At 34.9% G+C, this 19,463-nt stretch overlaps 2 protein-coding genes across 3 annotated transcripts in view; one reads left to right on the top strand and one right to left on the bottom strand.

Annotated features, from left to right (window-relative positions):
• Positions 1 to 828: 828 nt before the first annotated feature.
• LOC107655286 (cytosolic phospholipase A2 gamma-like) lies at positions 829 to 4,946 on the bottom strand. Its single transcript, XM_016442737.1, has 5 exons — positions 4,883 to 4,946; positions 4,587 to 4,612; positions 1,395 to 1,506; positions 1,148 to 1,290; positions 829 to 1,063 (listed from the first exon to the last, which is right to left on the bottom strand). The coding sequence occupies exons 2-5, from the start codon at positions 4,610 to 4,612 to the stop codon at positions 829 to 831; spliced, it is 516 nt and encodes a 171-aa protein (XP_016298223.1). The 5' UTR covers positions 4,883 to 4,946.
• Positions 4,947 to 7,127: 2,181 nt separating this feature from the next.
• Positions 7,128 to 19,463, top strand: part of LOC107655287 (RNA 3'-terminal phosphate cyclase-like protein) — a 24,441-nt gene continuing 12,105 nt past the window's right edge. Inside the window, exons 1-7 of one of the 2 annotated variants that reach the window (XM_016442739.1) lie at positions 7,128 to 7,304; positions 8,210 to 8,281; positions 8,352 to 8,527; positions 12,717 to 12,791; positions 12,995 to 13,119; positions 14,830 to 14,955; positions 15,234 to 15,390. In XM_016442739.1, coding sequence (XP_016298225.1) covers positions 7,190 to 7,304; positions 8,210 to 8,281; positions 8,352 to 8,527; positions 12,717 to 12,791; positions 12,995 to 13,119; positions 14,830 to 14,955; positions 15,234 to 15,390 — 846 coding nt within the window. In that variant the 5' untranslated portion in view covers positions 7,128 to 7,189. The remainder of the gene's footprint in view (positions 7,305 to 8,209; positions 8,282 to 8,351; positions 8,528 to 12,716; positions 12,792 to 12,994; positions 13,120 to 14,829; positions 14,956 to 15,233; positions 15,391 to 19,463) is intronic. The other variant, XM_016442738.1, reaches the window with a different exon arrangement.

The raw sequence follows: 19,463 nt of genomic DNA, 5'->3' as shown, positions 1-19,463 counted from the left end.
CATGTCCACATTATTAATTGGTGAAAATCTGTGTAATAATTGGTATGACTGTTACCCCTTTAAATGTTCATCTTATGCGAAATTGTTCGTTTTTCTTGCTTCCAAACCACTTGCGAGGAATTGTTTTTCTTCGCAGGAGGTTTGCGCTTAATGAGCTAATAAAATATTTCAATCCCAATCTATAGGCTATTTTGTGTCCAAGCGAGATAATTATTCTCAATTTAATATCATAAATGAATTATTTATCATTTATAAGTCCAAAATTTTTTATTTCCTGCAGTTTCAAATTATAATATCTTATTTTCAATGTGATCTCAGACTTTAGACCCCACTGCATGTTTCAGCAGATTTGTAGTAGTTTGTAATCAGAAGAATATTACAGTATGTGTTTATGTCCCTCAGGTTCCTTGGCATTCCAAGATCAACAATCTATTAAAAATACAGCACTTTAAGACTGACTGTGTCTACCGTAGATCATGCAGGGTTGTGGTATGAATAGTTACAGACCTCTTTCACATATTCTGTGACAGCCATCACTGCCCAGACATCTGTCAAGCTGAAGATATCTTTCTCATAGTAATATTTCTTAAGTTTGGCAAATGCGTCTCCCCATCTGACTCCTGGTCCGCTGAGTCTCTTGATGATTTGGTCCTTCACGGTCTCTAGTTTAGTGGACCAGTCTGGTTCTTGTGTTTCAGCAGATTTGTAGTAGTTTGTAATCAGAAGAATATTACAGTATGTGTTTATGTCCCTCAGGTTCCTTGGCATTCCAAGATCAACAATCTATTAAAAATACAGCACTTTAAGACTGACTGTGTCTACCGTAGATCATGCAGGGTTGTGGTATGAATAGTTACAGACCTCTTTCACATATTCTGTGACAGCCATCACTGCCCAGACATCTGTCAAGCTGAAGATATCTTTCTCATAGTAATATTTCTTAAGTTTGGCAAATGCGTCTCCCCATCTGACTCCTGGTCCGCTGAGTCTCTTGATGATTTGGTCCTTCACGGTCTCTAGTTTGGTGGACCAGTCTGGTTCTTGGTATAAAGAGGCCATGCACCTTCAGAGAAGAACATACTGCTCTCATTTTTGACATTCAACCCAATTCAGTCTCTCTGTGTTTGTTGTTTGTCAGGGTTCGTACCAGGTGGATCCAGAGACTCCGCTCAGATAAAGGATGCAGTCCAGAAGACCCGCTTTATCAAGCTGAACCAGAGATCCCAGCAAACCCACCATGGCTCTTTGTCCTCCTCCAGAACCCAGTAATGCAATGTTTGGCATTTCACTCTGAAATACACAAGCTTGATTTTGCATTCATCAGCTACAGAAACATTTGTAGGTAATTTAAAGAAGCAATAGCAGGCAGATATATGAAGTATAAGATGTTTTACCTTACTGCAGTGTATCTTGAGTTTCTGTAGGCTTTGAAAAACAGTTTCTCTCCTTCTGGCTACAAACTCCTCCTCATTCGTATGTAGAGAGTGTGCGATTCTCACCTCGCTGCTGCATAAAGACAGACAAACAGAGCAGTGCTGAATTTAACATCACTTACTATTTTAGAGCCATAACCACCAGATTGAGGGGGGGGCAAATCCCCCTTAATAATGAAAAAAAGAAGAAAAAAGAGTAATTGTGACTTTTTACCTCACTATCTTACTTTTTCTCGCAATTGCGAGTTTATATCTCGCAACTGTAAGAAAACAGTCAGTTTTTATTCCCTCAGAATAGGACATTATATCTCACAAACACGATTTTATATCTCACAATTGCGAGAAAAAAAGTCAGAATTTGAGAAAAAAAGTCAGAATTGCGAGATATAAACTCGCTATTCTGACTTTATTTCTCGCAGTTGCGAGTTTATATCTTGCAATCCCAAAATCATGTTAGAGAAAAAAATCTGAGAAAAAAGTCAGGACTGCGAGATAAAAATTCATAATTACCTTTTAATTTTTTATTCAGTGGCGGAAACAGGTTTCTGTAATTTTACGACAGAAATGTTAAACAACCGTTAGTAGGCTAATATCCAGTGACAGGAACTTGACGTTTTGTGTGTGTGTGTGTGTGTGTGTGTGTCAAATTTCACCGTTTTAATTGGAAATATAGTCTGACATTAAGTGATTCATGTAATTCATAACTGAATATGACAAGAACGTGATAAGATTGATAGGCATATTTTAAAAACAATTCAAACTGATAATTTTACAAAAACTTCACTAATTCCTGTTCTTTCCTGTTTCTTGTTCTTTTTCTTTAACAAAAATCCATTTAAATCTTTATTTATTTAATTCATTATGAGGTTATGAGGCGCACTTACCCATTAGGCAAAGGTAGGTGACCGCAATATGACAAGAACGTGATAAGATTGATAGGCATATTTTAAAAACAATTCAAACTGATAATTTTACAAAAACTTCACTAATTCCTGTTCTTTCCTGTTTCTTGTTCTTTTTCTTTAACATAAATCCATTTAAATCTTTATTTATTTAATTCATTATGAGGTTATGAGGCGGACTTACCCATTAGGCAAAGGTAGGTGACCGCCTTGGGTCTCCAAAAGCCAAGGGCCCCCTAAAATGGTTTTCATATAGGCCTACGAGATGCGCATTAAGCACGGACACGCGAACGGTAGCCGTTTACGGTGTTTATTATGACGACAACCTCCTGTGTGTCCGCGTTGAACGTGCTTCTTGTGTTTCCTGCTTGTAGCAAATGAAAATACCATGCATCTGAAGCTGTAATTAAATACTGAGCAACAGTGCGCATTATATGTTTATTGTTTTAAATGCCGCACATTTATGAGAGGGACCCAAGTAGAGGACGCATGTGCAGTTACTTTTGTGGTTGATATAATCCTTAGGTGTGTAAATGTATAATTTAGTCATAGTCATATAGTTAAAATAACTAAAAATAAATGTAGGCTATTTTAAAGTTTAGAATTAGACAGCCATGCACACAGGCTTAACTCATCAGTGGACTTTCCTCGCGATATGGCTATATTTATCACACTTCTCTCATTCTCACTAATTCAATTATATGAATGAATCTCTGAAGGGAACCGACTGTCTTCAAAAAATTTCGATGGCATTTTCATTTGATCTGATAAAGTAGCGTTTATGAGCGCAGCGCTGCTTTGTTTACAGTTGTTACTGGGGAAACCGCTATATTTCTGACGTTTCAAAAGCGCCTCCTGCTGGCAGAGAATGAATGTGCAGTTTCAATAATCCAGTCTGCAGTTTTGCGCATTATATGTTTATTGTTTTAAATGCCGCACATTTATGAGAGGGACCCAAGTAGAGGACGCATGTGCAGTTACTTTTGTGGTTGATATAATCCTTAGGTGTGTAAATGTATAATTTAGTCATAGTCATATAGTTAAAATAACTAAAAATAAATGTAGGCTATTTTAAAGTTTAGAATTAGACAGCCATGCACACAGGCTTAACTCATCAGTGGACTTTCCTCGCGATATGGCTATATTTATCACACTTCTCTCATTCTCACTAATTCAATTATATGAATGAATCTCTGAAGGGAACCGACTGTCTTCAAAAAATTTCGATGGCATTTTCATTTGATCTGATAAAGTAGCGTTTATGAGCGCAGCGCTGTTTTGTTTACAGTTGTTACCGGGGAAACCGCTATATTTCTGACGTTCCAAAAGCGCCTCCTGCTGGCAGAGAATGAATGTGCAGTTTCAATAATCCAGTCTGCAGTTTTTGTTCAGACCAATGCGAAAATCCTCAGAACCGTATTTTAACAAGTATGACATGTTCCTGGATCAACATCTTTGTTGTCCCTGGAACAACACTGTGATTAACCAATCAGACTTGAAGAACCAGGTTATAGTTTTTGTAAAGTTTAGGCTTACAATCAGTGTTTGGTGCTTGTACATCAGTGTCATTCATCTATCATTTCCTCTGGTTTAGGTGTAGGGATATGGTCAAGACTACATTTTTGGATTAAAATGTTGTTCCAGGGTCAACAAAATATGTTGACCTAGGAACACATCTAACTCAGCAAAATCAGGATGTGCACGAGAATCCACCCACATAACCTCATTTTAAATTAATATAATAATCTATACTTCTCACTCATCCCTTTTCTGGTTTAAAGGCTCAATTGTGAGGTTTATCGTTTTATAATTTATTTTGTTTTTGTGAAAATATGTATCTCAACTGTAAATCAATGGCTATTTCGTGGACTACAACATGAAAGAAAGCCATCATAACATGCACATGAAGAATGTAGAAACATTGGACACAACTATGAGGCACCATTGAGTAACAGCAAGCATCACAACAAAAAAGGAACCTCAAGGTTGATCCAGGTAAATGTGTGCAAATGCGTAGGGCCCCAATCCTATATTTTGCCTGGGGCCACCAAATCACTAAATTCACCCCTGGTTATGGCCTCGTGCTATTTAATATATTTATGATTTTAGATTTGAATACAACTATCTAAAGTTTATTTTGAAGTGATGATCGAGTTTGTAATAGACATTATGTAGGTTATGCAGGGCAGTATTTATATATAATAAAGTGCACAGCTTCCATCATTCTAGAAATCTGAGCAGGGTTACGAACCTTTCCTGAAGTTTGGATGCACTCATCTGTAAAACAACAGAGTTAACATTGAAGTTAAAATCTATCATTCAAAAATTATTAGGGAAAATCTGTTGATAAACTCTTAAAGAATTACACAAGTCATACCCCAAATGTCAATTATTAGGCCACTGTTTTAGTATAGTCTTTAGCTTGCAGGTAATTGGTCAAGTTTTAATTAGAATTGAATTCATTCATATTATTGTTGTCACTATAAATAAAATGACATTAAGCTTTTTAGTTGCTCTGTTATAAAAGCTTTAAAAACATATACTCACCGTTTTTGTGTAGTCTTGGAAAATACTGTGTTTCAGCGATAACAACAGCAGCTTGTCTCTCAAATCGGACGGAAGATCTTTTATAGGCTCTGGATCATCATGGGGGGGTTGAGGGGATGAACATGAATGAAAAACAGAAAACTGATAACTGGACGAGGGGAGGAGTGAAAATGCATGTGGGGACTTGTTGTGAATTGTTGCACGTTAGACTTGCGCAGATTAAATAATATTTTATCCATGACTGTGTTTATCTAAAATTCATGACTGTACATTATAATTTACAGAATAATAACTTTTATGTCCCAGAGTTTAATTTTGATTTAACAGATTTCAGCTTTTGTCTTCAGGTCACATTAAAGCTTGTTATCTTGGAAATGTAATGCCTTTATGCCCTCATTTATTTCTGCTATTTTACACTTTTATGTGTAGATTTTTTTATTGTTTTTCATTTGCTCCAGACTTTCAATCTTAAACTATGAAAATCCATCATAAGAACAGGCTATTACTGCATTTTGAAAACCATGATGATCTGAACAAAGATTAAAATAAACAAAATATGTTAAGATGATTTATATAATTTTTGGTGCATGAATGTAAAAATATATAATGTAAATATAAATGTAAAATTTAACTTTAAAATTAACTTCTTAATTAAGGAGATTTTCGTGAATCCAGCCGAGGGTTGTTACACTAAAACTAAAACAAACAAAGAAAAGACTTGAAATAAACATTAACTGAAAAAAAAATATTACAAAAAGCGTATTTATTTCTCATTTTAGCTGACAATATTTCTCATTTTAATATATGCCTCTGACATTTCTCATTTTTAATTAGTTCAACTTGGTGTACAAAAATACTAAACTAAAACTGAATTAAGAAATTAATTCTAATTCAAAATTGTAATAAAAACTATTGCCCAGTGTTTCAATGATACAGTGAGTGTAACACGTTTTGGTGCAACATCTGTAACATTCAGCCTTTGATATTCTTGTATTTATCTGCTACAAATTAAAGTCCAGAAATGTTTGTTTCAAAACATGCTTCTATGTGCTGCTTCCTATGGTGAGATATAATGTGTATATGTTCATTTCTGCATGTTACAACAGAGTTATTTCTGCAGAGCTACAGCATTCCTCTCAACCAGTCTCTCCAGAAATCTCATTATAATACCACACTTTATCTCACTTAATACGTACACTTTCACTTTATGACTGTGTGGTGACATTCTTTCATTTATAGAGCCTGCCTTATGCAGTGTGTGTGTGTGTGTGTGTGTGCGTGTTAAATGCAGTGAAGCTTTCTGACATATTAAGAGGAAGGTCAAGACCAGATAAAACCAGTACACTTTTAATGTAGTAGTCTAGAATTGGGAAATATCTGCACTAGGGAAAATGTATCTGCTTTTTATTATAAAATGCATAAAATTTATGTCACTGAACACATACTAACCTGAATTCACTGTAAATTCACAAAAGGTCTTAATAAATGCCTTGTTTGTGTTTTATTGACATTCGATTAATGAATAAAATAGCTAAGCTTTAAATAATACATTTTAAATATTTTTGCCTTTGATTTTTAGATTTTGTCTTGGTTTTGTAAAATGTGGTTTGAAAAATTTTAATAGCATCTTATATATCTTATCTACTATATGTGATATGACAAATAATAATAATAATAATAATAAAATAAGTACAAAAAAATCTGTAAACTGTAAATCTTTCATTTTAATATTCACAAATAAATGAGATCAAATCTCAATAGACAAATAAATAAATAAGCTAGTATCAGTATTCATGACAGATATTAAATCACTAAATATAAAAAATATAAATAAAAATATTTATATTAATATTATAAAATATTTGTAAAATTATTCATATTTATGATTAACCACTAAAATATGAATAAAATATAAATATACATTTAATATATTTATAAGAAATGTACATTTATATTATTTTTATATTATTATTTTAATTATTAAAATTATTTTAATATTTTTTATGCTTTCCATTTTGTTTCTATTTAACATTTCTATTTAACCATTTTTTATTTTAATATATTTTTAAATTTTGATTGTATTACATAGTTTATTTAGCTTGACAAAAAAAAACTGCATAGATTAAACTAATTTAAAATGCTTTTCTACAGCTTGTCTCTATTCTATGGTGTCCGAGCAGAGAAAATTGGGCCCTCTGGTGGTCATCAGATGCAACGGCATCTTTTCGCCTTCGCGTTTTGTGGTTTGTCCCTCGCGGGCTCTCGTCGCGCGTGTTGAGTGCAGAAACACGTGTATCTCTTCACATCATGGAGTTTGAGGGCTGCAGCTGCTTCAGACAGAGACTCGTGTTGTCCACACTGAGCGGAAAACGAGTCAAAATACCAAACATCAGATCTAAAGATGACAATCCCGGCCTGCGAGGTGTGTTTATATCACAACAGCACACGTGACACGTGATGCAGTATGTAAACAATCAATAACACAGCTCTTCATCATCATCAAAACATCTATACATGCATTATATGAAATACATTATCATCACAGCATCATATATCTACAGCACATGTTGTACTTCTGAGATTCAGATTCCAGAGTTTTCGTCTCTGTAGTTAAAAAATTGTTTATTACTTGTATTTCTTGCATGTTCAGTTCATTTATGAATTTATTTTCTTGTATTTATTTGTTTAGTTGTTTGTCATTTTGTATTCTATTCATTCTAGGCTTAATTATTTGCCTTTTAAATGTATTTTATAAATAAAATATTTATGCAGTAGTATTTTTATAAATAAAATACTACTGCATGTCCAAGTTTATTTGTTTGATTGTCATTTTGAACCCTGTTTATTCTAGACTTATTTATTTGCCTTTTAGTTTCTTTTCTAAATAAAATAAGTTTTTTTTTTACCATATTTTAATGGATTTTTGTTTTTAGTGTATTTGTATTTTTTTCATAATTTAAAAATCTTTGTTGTAAATTTGTTGCTTTTTTAATAAAACATTTTTTCAGAATTTTTACCTTGGATAACAAATTCACATAATTTTAGTTGATCCACTCTTTCATCTAAAAGCATTGTATGACATTTTAGTCTTGTAAATAAATATATAATCAAATTTATATTTGGCTACGAAACTAGTTTCAGGCATTTAAGCAGAAGCCTTTATATCAGCAACTTGGCTTAAATGTGGTTCTTCTCATCAGATTTTTACTGTTTTTTTTTTTTTAGCTTTTGTTTTTATGTGTTTCAAAATGTGCATCTGTTTTTGCTGAAGATATTATTTTATTATTTCATTGAAATCTAAACGTCAGATGTGTTTGTGTTGGTCAGATTTTGAAGCGAGCTTCATCAGGCTCCTCGACAAAGTGACCAACGGCACCAGGATCGAGATCAACCAGACGGGTGAGTTCTAGTGAACACTGGTTAACAGACGTGTTGGTTGTTCTCTGATGATATTCTTCTGTTGACGCAGGAACGGTGTTGTTCTATCAGCCGGGTTTGCTGTACGGCGGCTCAGTGGAGCACGAGTGTAACGTCCAGCGCTCGATCGGTTATTATCTGGAGGCTCTGCTCATGTTGGCCCCGTTCGTGAAGAGCCCGCTCAGAGCCGTGCTGAAGGGCGTCACCAACGACCCCACAGACCCATCAGTGAGTGTTTGCCCATTAATCGGCACCGATATTTGCCCCTTGGTCAGGGATCTGTCACATTTAGTGTTAATTTGTCAATTTAAAGGGACAGTTCACACAAAAATGAAAATTCTGTGATCATTTACTTGCCACATTGTTCCAAACCTGTACGAGTTTCTTCTGTTGAACACAAAAGAAGATATTTTGAAGAATGTTCGGAACCTTACAGCTGACGGTAGCCATTGACTTCCAAAGTACTTTTTCCATACTATAGAAGTCGATGGCTGCCGTTGTCTGTTAGATCGCCAGCATTCTTCATAATATCTTCTTTTGTGTTCAGCAGAATAAAGAGCAAAAATAAATACATTTTCATTTTTGGGTGAACTGTCCCTTTAAATGGGTGGTTGATTACGATTTCACTTTTTTAACTTTAGTTTGTGTGTAATGTTGCTGTTAGAGCATTAACGACGTCTGCAAAGTTACGACGCTCAGAGTTCAATGCAAAGGGAGTCCTATTTAAAGGACTACAAAAAAAAGACTATGATGAGCTTCTTCCTGCGTTTGTGACATCACAAACCCTAAAATTTACATTAAAAAAGGGGGCGTGGCCATGTTGGGCTGCTTTAGAGAAGAGGAAGAGTAGTTGTTGCCATGCCGTCGAAACTCTGATTGCAGGGCCTCTTTGTTGGTTAAAGGGATAGTTCACCCAAAAATGAAAATTAGCCCATTACAGCTGACGGTAGCCATTGACTTCCAAAGTACTTTTTCCATACTATAGAAGTCGATGGCTGCCGTTGTCTGTTAGATCGCCAGCATTCTTCATAATATCTTCTTTTGTGTTCAGCAGAATAAAGAGCAAAAATAAATACATTTTCATTTTTGGGTGAACTGTCCCTTTAAATGGGTGGTTGATTACGATTTCACTTTTTTAACTTTAGTTTGTGTGTAATGTTGCTGTTAGAGCATTAACGACGTCTGCAAAGTTACGACGCTCAGAGTTCAATGCAAAGGGAGTCCTATTTAAAGGACTACAAAAAAAAGACTATGATGAGCTTCTTCCTGCGTTTGTGACATCACAAACCCTAAAATTTACATTAAAAAAGGGGGCGTGGCCATGTTGGGCTGCTTTAGAGAAGAGGAAGAGTAGTTGTTGCCATGCCGTCGAAACTCTGATTGCAGGGCCTCTTTGTTGGTTAAAGGGATAGTTCACCCAAAAATGAAAATTAGCCCATGATTTACTCGCCCTCACGGCATCCATAGGTGTATATGACTTTCTTCTTTCAGACAAATCCAGTCGGAGTTATATTAAAAAAATATTGTATATAATAAAACTATAACATTTTAAATATGGATATTTTTGTTACAAAACCGCATCGATTCGCTTCAGGAGGCCTTTATTCACACCCCAGAGCCGTGTGAGGCACTTTTTATGATGGATGGATGTGCTTTTTTGGACTGTTGAAAAATAACACCCATTCACTGCCATTGTAAAGCTTGGAAGAGCCAGGACATTTTTTTAATATAACTCCGATTGGATTCGTCTGAAAGAAGAAAGTCATATACACCTAGGATGGCTTGAAGGTGAATAAATCACGGGGTTATTTTCATTTTTGGGTGAACTAACCCTTTAAAATTAAAAATGGTTAAAATTCTTTCTTAACTCTGTTCCTGAAAATTATAATCCCAATATAGCTCTCTGTGCTGCACATTTTACGGAGGACAGCTTCCTCAATCTACGCGAGTTCAATGCCAGTACACTAGATTTTGTTAATGAGCAAACACTTCTTACTTTTACAAATGAAACAATTACTTTACAAAAATGCTACAACGCAATCATGTATTGTGCTGTACTAAAGCTTTAATCAGTATAAAACCGTATATCAAAAGCAAACAAATAGCAGGAGCAATTACAAACAACAGCATATCTAAAAAATAGTGTTGTTTTTTTGGTTTTTGCTTTGGCTCATCCAATCACCTGCTTCATAACGTTGTTTTTTTTTTTTTACAATCTTTTCTCTGTTCTTACAAAATAAACACTGTGTAGTAGTTATGTGTGATGCAGTCGAAGTCTTTCAGACAAAATTGTAATTTATTTTAAGTAGGGTTGTGACGGTGAGGAAATTTTCCCACCGGTTAATCGACGTGTGACAACACCGGTTATACCGGTATCACCGCGGGGTGGGGCGTTCCCTCTTTTCCTCGCTTTCCTTCGCTTTTGAATAGTTTAAAAGCGCCGTGCGCATTTTACTTTGGACTCACTCTCCTCACTGGAGAAATTAAATCTGATCTGTGATGCGACTGTCGTTCAGCACGCTGCATTGAGCAGCCGCGTTCAGTTTTTAATTGTAGTGTCTGTTCTTTTACTGAACTAAATGCTTTTTATTACTATAAAAAATCAAAACGACGGTGGAGGTCGGTCCCGCGGTGGGCAAGTGACGTAACCGGTGTTGCAGCTTAACACCGTCAGCACCGTCTATCGCGGCAAGCCTAATTTTAAGACAAAATCATAAATGATAACAATTACAGAAATGAAATATTAAAGCTAAAGAAAAAGATTTAAAAAAAAAAAGATTACAAAGTTCAAACTGAGTATATTCTACTTAAAATCTCTAAGAGATTTAACCAAAGTATAATAATCCTCAGAAGTCAAAAGACAAAGGCCTTTGGAGCATGTGATATGAGCAGAAGAAAAGAAGCAGATGTCTGATAAGCCAATTGGAATAATTTATACACTAAAGACTTGCATCCTCTTACAACATCACAAGATCTTTATGTCTGATCGATTTTATCCATTGTGTCACTGTCTTATTAACTTGAAGCTCAAAGCTAGGTCAGGTGATGTTGACATGACAATGAGGTGCGATAGATGAGATCAGATAAAAACAGATGAGGCTGACAGGCTGTGGTTTTACACCTTTTGAGCAGAAATAGCAGCTCTTGGCAAACACCAGCTCTTGGAAAAGAACTCGCTGTACCACGGAAGACAAATTTAGCAAACATCCTTGCATATAAAAATATTTTTGCAGAGAATACGTTTCCAATATCCTATCCAAACATCACTTAAGCATAACAAGATGTACTTTCTTATGTCAAATGAAGAAAAATATACTACGTCAATGGAATATGTGACCCTGGAGCACAAAAGCAGTGTTAAGTCGCTGGGGTATATTTGTAGCAATAGCCAACAATACATTGTATGGGTCACAATTATAGATTTTTCTTTTATGCCAAAAATCATTAGGATATTAAGTAAAGATCATGTTCCATGAAGATATTTTGTAAATGTCCTACTGTAAATATATCAAAACTTAATTTTTGATTAGTAATATGCATTGCTAAGAACTTAATTTGGACAACTTTAAAGATGATTTTCTCAATATTTCGATTTTTTTGCACGCTCAGATTCCAGATTTTCAAATAGTTGAATCTCGACCAAATATTGTCCTATCATAACAAACCATACATCAATGGAAAGCTTATTTATTCAGCTTTCAGATGAGGTATAAATCGCAATTTCCAAAAATGTACCCTTATGACTGGTTTTGTGCTCCAGGGTCACATATGAGTATAAATGGAAATAAAGAGAATAAATGAATAATACTTGAGTATGTGTGTAAAATAAGACATAATATGAATATAATGTAATGTGAAGTAACAATAAAAGAAAGAATCATAAAGAATAACATGGTATGAATGAATATGAAAAATATAACAACATTGAAATTTGCATACACCAATGTGCAAAACAAACATAAGAGCAAGGTGAAATATATACATCTAAAAACTGAGCATGGTATAAAGTTTATATGAGGGCACATGGACATACTGTATACTGAATTACACTTGAGTTGAGCTGATGTTACTTCTAGAAATTTTGTATTTCTCTCCATTTCTTGTTACACTTATAAATTTCATGATAATAAAATAATAATAAAAAATGCGTGTGATAAAGCACAGCTGTTTGTTATTGGATTTTTTTTTTTATTTAATTGTTTTATTTAAAGACATTATTGTGAACCTTTTGAGAAATTTCATTTTTGTTCATATAACAAAATTTTGTCCAGATTTTCCTACTTTTCATTAGTTTTTGCCACAATCCAGTATCTGTCGACTGTTATTCTGAGAGTGTGTGTGGTAATATTATAGTAATCACATTTGATTCTTCTGCTTTGATGTCTAATTATCGGTATAAAATGCTCATGTTCTCTAGGTGGATCTTCTGAAGGTCACTGCTATTCCTTTGATGAAGAAGTTTGGGATTGATGGAGACGGTCTGGAAATAAAGGTTTGTCAGTAGTGTGTGTCAAACAGAAACCTTTTTGAAACTATTAGTCTATTAACTTGGCTCAGTTTCCCAGTGAATGCATGAAGTGATGCAGCGTTTACATTGAATGCAATGAAAGTCGCCTTGGATAAAAGCATCTGCACATGCATAAATGCAAATGGTTGGGTTGTGTTCTAGCGTTGTGTTGCTGATCTGGTTTGTAGGTGCTGAAGCGAGGCATGGCTCCTGCAGGAGGAGGTGAGGTGCTCTTCACCTGTCCCGTTCGCCGCTCCATGAAACCCGTTCAGCTCACGGAACCGGGAAAAATCAAGAGGATCCGAGGAACAGCGTATCCTTCCATTGATGATAAAACCAGTTACCAGGAATTCTGTCAATTCTGTCAAAAAAGTTCCACAATATTAGTTGAAATTTCCAATACAAGGGAAATTTCACAAATGTCTACATTCACAAAAAATTTCATCTTACCACTAAGAGTTCTCCTAAATAGCAGGAAAATCTCTCGGGTAAGAGTTTCCTCTTCAAACCTATTTACAAAGCTGCTGAGAGAAACTTTTACTAAGGAATGGGTGGAAATCTTAAGCTAAGTGAAAGGGGCGGGGTTGAGCTTGTTGCTGTGGATGATGTCATCAAGCTTACTAACTATGATTGGCTGATGGGGGTAGGGTCTCTGTCATTTAGTAATCAAATGCCATATTCAAATAGTTTTTTAAAATAAAATGTTGCCATATTCAAATAAAGTTTTTAAATGAAATTGTTGGCATATTCAAATAAAGTTTTTAAAATGAAATTGTTGGCATATTCAAATAAAGTTTTTAAAATGAAATTGTTGCCATATTCAAATAAAGTTTTTAAAATAAAAATATAGCCATGTTCAAATAAAGAGTTTAAAATGTAGGCTAACTTTTCACAGATTTAGGAGCTGGTTTTTATGGAAGCCCGTTATAGGGCTGAAACGATTAGTCGACATTATTGACAAGAAAAATTTTTTTAATAATTTTTGTTGTGGAGTAGTCGTTTGATCTCATGTGACCTAATGTAAAGGCCTGCAATAACGCGGTTTGACCAGTGTGGCGCTGTTGTGCAGCTCTTCCGGATGAAATCCAACAGAAGACGCACACATTTGGCGCTTGTAGAGTGTGGGCAGAACAAAAAATGCTGTCATGTGTAAAGTCCTCTATACACTCGCGTCAAAGTAATTTTCCGTTCTTCGCTTCGGGGCATCCATATGATTTACAAAAGGAGATGTTAGGCAGATTAATGCATCAGTCATTCACTCACTTTTTCATAGTTAATTAAATGGTAAATGAGAATGTCTCCCTGTCATCTCATTATCTGTGCCAAATACATTTGTATTGTAAAAAAAAATATTATATAATAGTAATATAATTGCTTGACATTTTCAAAAATCTGAAGTGATTGCCTTGTTTTATGTATTAGAATATGTATAACACAATATTTTCAAAATCAAAGCCTACCGATTAATCAGCTAAATAATCAGCGATTAGTCGATTAATCGTTAGATTAATCGATTATCAAAATAATAGTTTGTTGCAGCCCTAAAGCCCGTTTCTGCCACTGAATACAAAATAAAAAAAGGTAAACGCTACTTTTTATCTCACAATTTACTTGTTTCTCACAATTGCAAGTTTATATCTTTTTATAATTCTGTGAAAAAAGTCAGAATTGTGAGGGAAAAAAATCGCAATTATCTTTTTTTTTTACTTTTTATTCATTGGCAGAAACAGGCTTTAGCAGGCTTTGTCAAATTCTTTAAGAGCAAAAATTTAGGAGTCCTAAAATTAGGGCTGACACACCTATTATTTTTTAAGAGTTTCTCCTAAATCAGCAAGTTAGGAGCTATTATTTTCCTTAAGATGTTTTGTGAATACGGCCCCAGATTTTTGATGAACAAAAAGTTTTTTTTAAAGTGAAATATTAACCAGTTAAATTAAAGCAGTGTCATCTAGCCTTCGAGTGTTTTTTGTTGGCGTGTCACAGCACTGGTGTTTAGTGTTGATCCTTGACCGGCGTGTGTCAGATTCTCTGTGCGAGTTTCTCCTCAGATGTCCAACAGGATCGTGGACTCGGCCAGGAGCATCCTGAACAAATTCATCCCGGATATTTACATCTACACCGACCACATGAAGGGAGCCAGCTCTGGGAAGTGAGTCGCTGCTGTCAGTCAGTCTGAGCTGATGGCTTAATGCTAAGCTGTTTGCCAATAATTAAGCAATTTTTATTGAACCTTGGCGTAAAGGGGGTTTAGTGGCGAAGAAACTTCAATGGCCTAGCAATGCCCTAGTAACCACCCTAGCAATGCCCTGATAACCACCCTAGCAACGCCCTAGTAACCACCCAGAACACCATAGCAGCAACCCAATCTAGTAACCAGTGAGTACGTGGTCACGGTGAAATGACTAATGCACTGTGTGTTGTGTGCAGGTCTCCAGGGTTCGGCCTGACGCTGGTTGCTGAGACGGTGAACGGCACGTTTCTCGGCGCTGAGGTCGTGTCCACACCGCAGGGTCAGGGAGATCCGGTGCTGCCGGAGGACTTGGGCAGAAACTGCGCTAAACTACTGCTGGAGGAGGTCTATAGGGTGAGCATCACCAAACACACGTTTGTATCAGGGGTCGACCGATATGTGTTTTTCAGGGCCGATACCGATTATTATAGATCAAGTAAACCGATATTTTGAGCTGATATACTGTATATGTCTGGTGTAAAAATTAAAATTCATGTCAAAATTAAGAATAACAAGGGCTCTGGCAAAAACTTCCTTTAAATGCTTTTAAATTATTTTATCGGCAAATCGGTTTTGAAAATGACCGATACGATAACCATTAAAAAGCTTAATATCGGTGCCGATAATCGGTCGACCCCTAGTTTGTTTGACTTTATTAGTGAAGACATTGCATAGGCCTCCTTTGATTTTCTGTCAGGTTAATGATATTTTCTATCCCTTACCCCTGTTCATTCTTTGACAATCTGACAGAATAATGCACATAAACAATGAACTTTCTGCAGGATTTTTTCATCTGTCAAACACTGAAGTAAACGTTTCATGTTGTATGATTAGGGCTGTCTTAGATTTGGTTTGTTTATGGCTTCAGACCACTTTTATTATGCTTTTCTGGTCTTATTATGCAGGTATGTGAATTTTATAAATTTTCTTTTAATTACATATTGATTGAAATTTCAGTATTCTCAGACCAATAATATGCGCTTTTTTTTTTTGTTACAGTGCATTAGTGTTAACGCAATTGAAATATATTTCTTTGATTAAATATCTATAATTTAAGTAATACGTATTTTGAATAATAATAATAATAATAGCAATTCATATTATTATTATGATTGTAGACAGGTTGTTGATTACGGCAGTTTTGTTGTGATGTGTTTTTCACTTCAAGTCATCAAATCCTACAGATTAGGCTACTTCAGTCTTTCTTTTAGACTCTGTGCAATAAAGATTTAATAAACCATATAACTTTCAAGTTTCAGCCTAACTAAAGCTCAAGCATGACATGAGCCTTTACTGTCTTCTTGGAAGGCTTTGTGGCTTTTGTGAGAGGCAAAAATCAGTGGAGAGGAAGGTAACTTGGAACAAGAACAAGAGACCATACTCTGTATGTGTGTGTGTGTGTGTGTGTGTGTGTGTGTGTGTGTGTGTGTGTGTAAAACTTGTTTTTGATATCCTTTATATTCTGTGTACTGGTCCGTTCACAGCAGTGATAGAAATTAATCTGTTCCAATAAGTTTAAATTGATTTTGACATTTTATGGGCATTTTTACCTTTATAAAGCCTTTTTTCTAAAAGTGTTGGGCTGTTACCAAACAAATGATATCAGTATCAAAATTCATCTTTGCAATGCAGAGGAAACGCAGAAGCTGCATGGGATGAATTTCCCACACAAAGGGACATGAATGCATTTAACCTGCAGTTACAAATGCATAAATAATATTTTGTTATTTTAAACATAAAACATTGAATACTGATATTTAAAATTATTATAAAAACGAAAAGATACTTTAAATGTGAAATTAAAACCGCCAGTAGGTGGCAACATGTCACTGTTAATAAGTGATTCATTGCGATTGAACCGAATCATTTAAACGGGTGATTCATTTAGGAACGAATCGCCGTCATGTTGCACAGAGATGCAAAACAGCGCTGTGGCTGTGTTTGGAATTTTTTTTGTTGCCCAAATAAAGCAAAAATAGGCACTATAGTGTCAAAAACGTAAGTCTCATAATATTACCTTCTTGTTTATTGAACTGTTGAATAAAATCACATTTGTAATCATGCTAATTTTAGAGGTGAAAACTGGCACTCTTCGTGTGATATTGACTAACTTTCTGTGGTATTTTTATGCACAATGGCATTTAGTCTTTCACAAAACATAGCTAACGTAGGGACATTATAACTAGCCGCCATATTGATTTACGGTCTTAAATATGTCCAGTGCTTTTTTTTAAGTCTGGTCCCGGTTTTTATACAGTCTATGGTCTGGTCCAGTGTTTATCGGGTTGTGCGTCAGTAATAATGGTCCGTGGGGAAACACGGTGTTCCGTGTGTAGTTACAGTAAATGGACTAAACGAAGCCTTGAGTTACTCGAGGTATTCGAGGAATTGTTTCAGCCCTAGGAAAGAGTCTTAATCGAAGCATCATTTGGCTTGTTTACACTATCCTGGTGCAGAGGCATGCTGGGAAATAGATGCTTGTCTATCACATAGGCCTGGGTGATAAAACGGTATCGATATTTATCGACAGTACACCTTCGATAACGATATAAAAAATGTTCGATATAGTGCATGATATAGGCACGTGCTCTGAGTGACGCAGACAGCACACACAAACATGAGTGATGTGCCTGCCTGTGGTGAGGAGATTGTGAGTAAAGAATGAATATTAGTCGAATTAAAAAATTTTATATTTGAATGCAAAAATAGTACAATCGAATGTTAGGTGTGTTATATTCAGCGCATCTTTTTGACGGACAAATATGACTGCTGCACTCGCGTCTCACAGAAGAGATGTATAGAAAGCCATGCAAAGTCAAAACAGTTTAAACTTTTAGAAAACACGTCGCAAATTTGTGGAGGTTTATTCCTTTTCGCTGCGTCTCTTATGTTTTTAAATACAATCAGAGTGAATGGCGCCCTCCTGTGGTCTCGGGAGACAAGTCAAAAGTTTCCTTAAGACCTATTTAATCGGCATATAAAACATTAGAAATTAGATATTTGTTTAATTTTTATTGTGTGTTTGACTGTTAAAACAAAACATATTTGTTGTTTGTCTCAATAAATTGGGTTAATTTAAAAATACAGTGGTTAAATTTAAACATTTTTTTATATTGCTCTTTGTTTTAAAAAAGGTTATAAAAAAATGTAAATAATTATCGATACCGAACGATATGAAACATTATATCGTTGATACATTTTTTAGCTATATCGCCCAGCCCTACTATCACATCTCATTTTGAGAGAAGGTTTTTGGAGGAGAAGGTGTGTTTGTGATTGAGAACGGGCTGATAGAGCCGGTGGGCCGCAGCGATTAGATCCGCTCTGCTAAAGGGGATTACAGCCGTCTAACCGTAATCCACTATGAGTCTGTAACTCACTGTTCTGACTCCAGATAAACACTCAGCATATGCTCCCTTCATAGTGCGCACACGGGGAAGACAAACGCCGCACGGCTCTCTCGCGGTGAGGCATGCGAGTTGAGTTAAAATGGGCTGATTTTGTGTTTTTCTTACTAAATGTTTGGCAGCAGGGGCGTTATGGGGTGTCTTTTTAGGGCTGTTAATATTTGAAGACGCTGACTGATCGCACACAACAGCCAGTGTGTGTGTATGCGTTTGTGTGTGTGTGTGTGTGTGTGTTGAGGTTAATCAGTAGCTGGTGGTCAGTCTCTGTAGTAAACAGCTCCTGATTGCAGACTAGTTCTGATTGTGCTGCGGTTGACTAAACTGGAAAACATGTGAGTTTATGCTCTCTTTTTACGAATTCAAAAAAGTAGATTTTTTTTTTTGCTTGTTTGTTTTTAAATGAAAAAAGATGTTTAATTACTGTCTGCATGTTTTGTTTTTAATTCACTTCTGTGAATACATTTTTAAAACATTCAATATTTTGCTATTATTAAGAAAATTATTTGAATATATTATACTCATTAAGAAAACCTTGTTTATTATGACACTGCTTGGTTTGTTTTGCTTATTTCTTTGGTTTTGAACATGAAATGCTTAAGTAGCAAGTAATCAGTATTTTTAATTATTAATGCAAGTAAGTTCTTTTTATATTTATATTATTACTATTTAATTTTGTATATTTTTCTATTACTATTTTATTATAAAATTTTATTTTTATTTTTTATTTCTTTGATTTTGCACATGAAATGCATAACTAAGTAGCACGTTATTAGTACATTTAGTTAATACAAACAAGTCCTTTTTATTTTTATATTATAATTTTTTTAAATTTGATTTATTTTTGTTTATTTCTTTGATTTTGCGCATGAAATGCATAACTAAGTAGCAAGTTATTAGTACTACTTTTATTTTATTTTTTATTAATTTAATTAAATTTTTTAAATTTTATTGTATTTATTTGTTTTTCTTTGATTTTTGCACATGAAATACATAAATGAGTGGCAAGTTATTAATCCTTGT

Source organism: Sinocyclocheilus anshuiensis, unplaced genomic scaffold (assembly GCF_001515605.1).
Source record: "Sinocyclocheilus anshuiensis isolate Anshui unplaced genomic scaffold, SAMN03320099.WGS_v1.1 scaffold1176, whole genome shotgun sequence".
Classification (NCBI taxonomy): domain Eukaryota; kingdom Metazoa; phylum Chordata; class Actinopteri; order Cypriniformes; family Cyprinidae; genus Sinocyclocheilus; species Sinocyclocheilus anshuiensis.
This window is presented reverse-complemented; position numbering and strand designations above follow the sequence as displayed.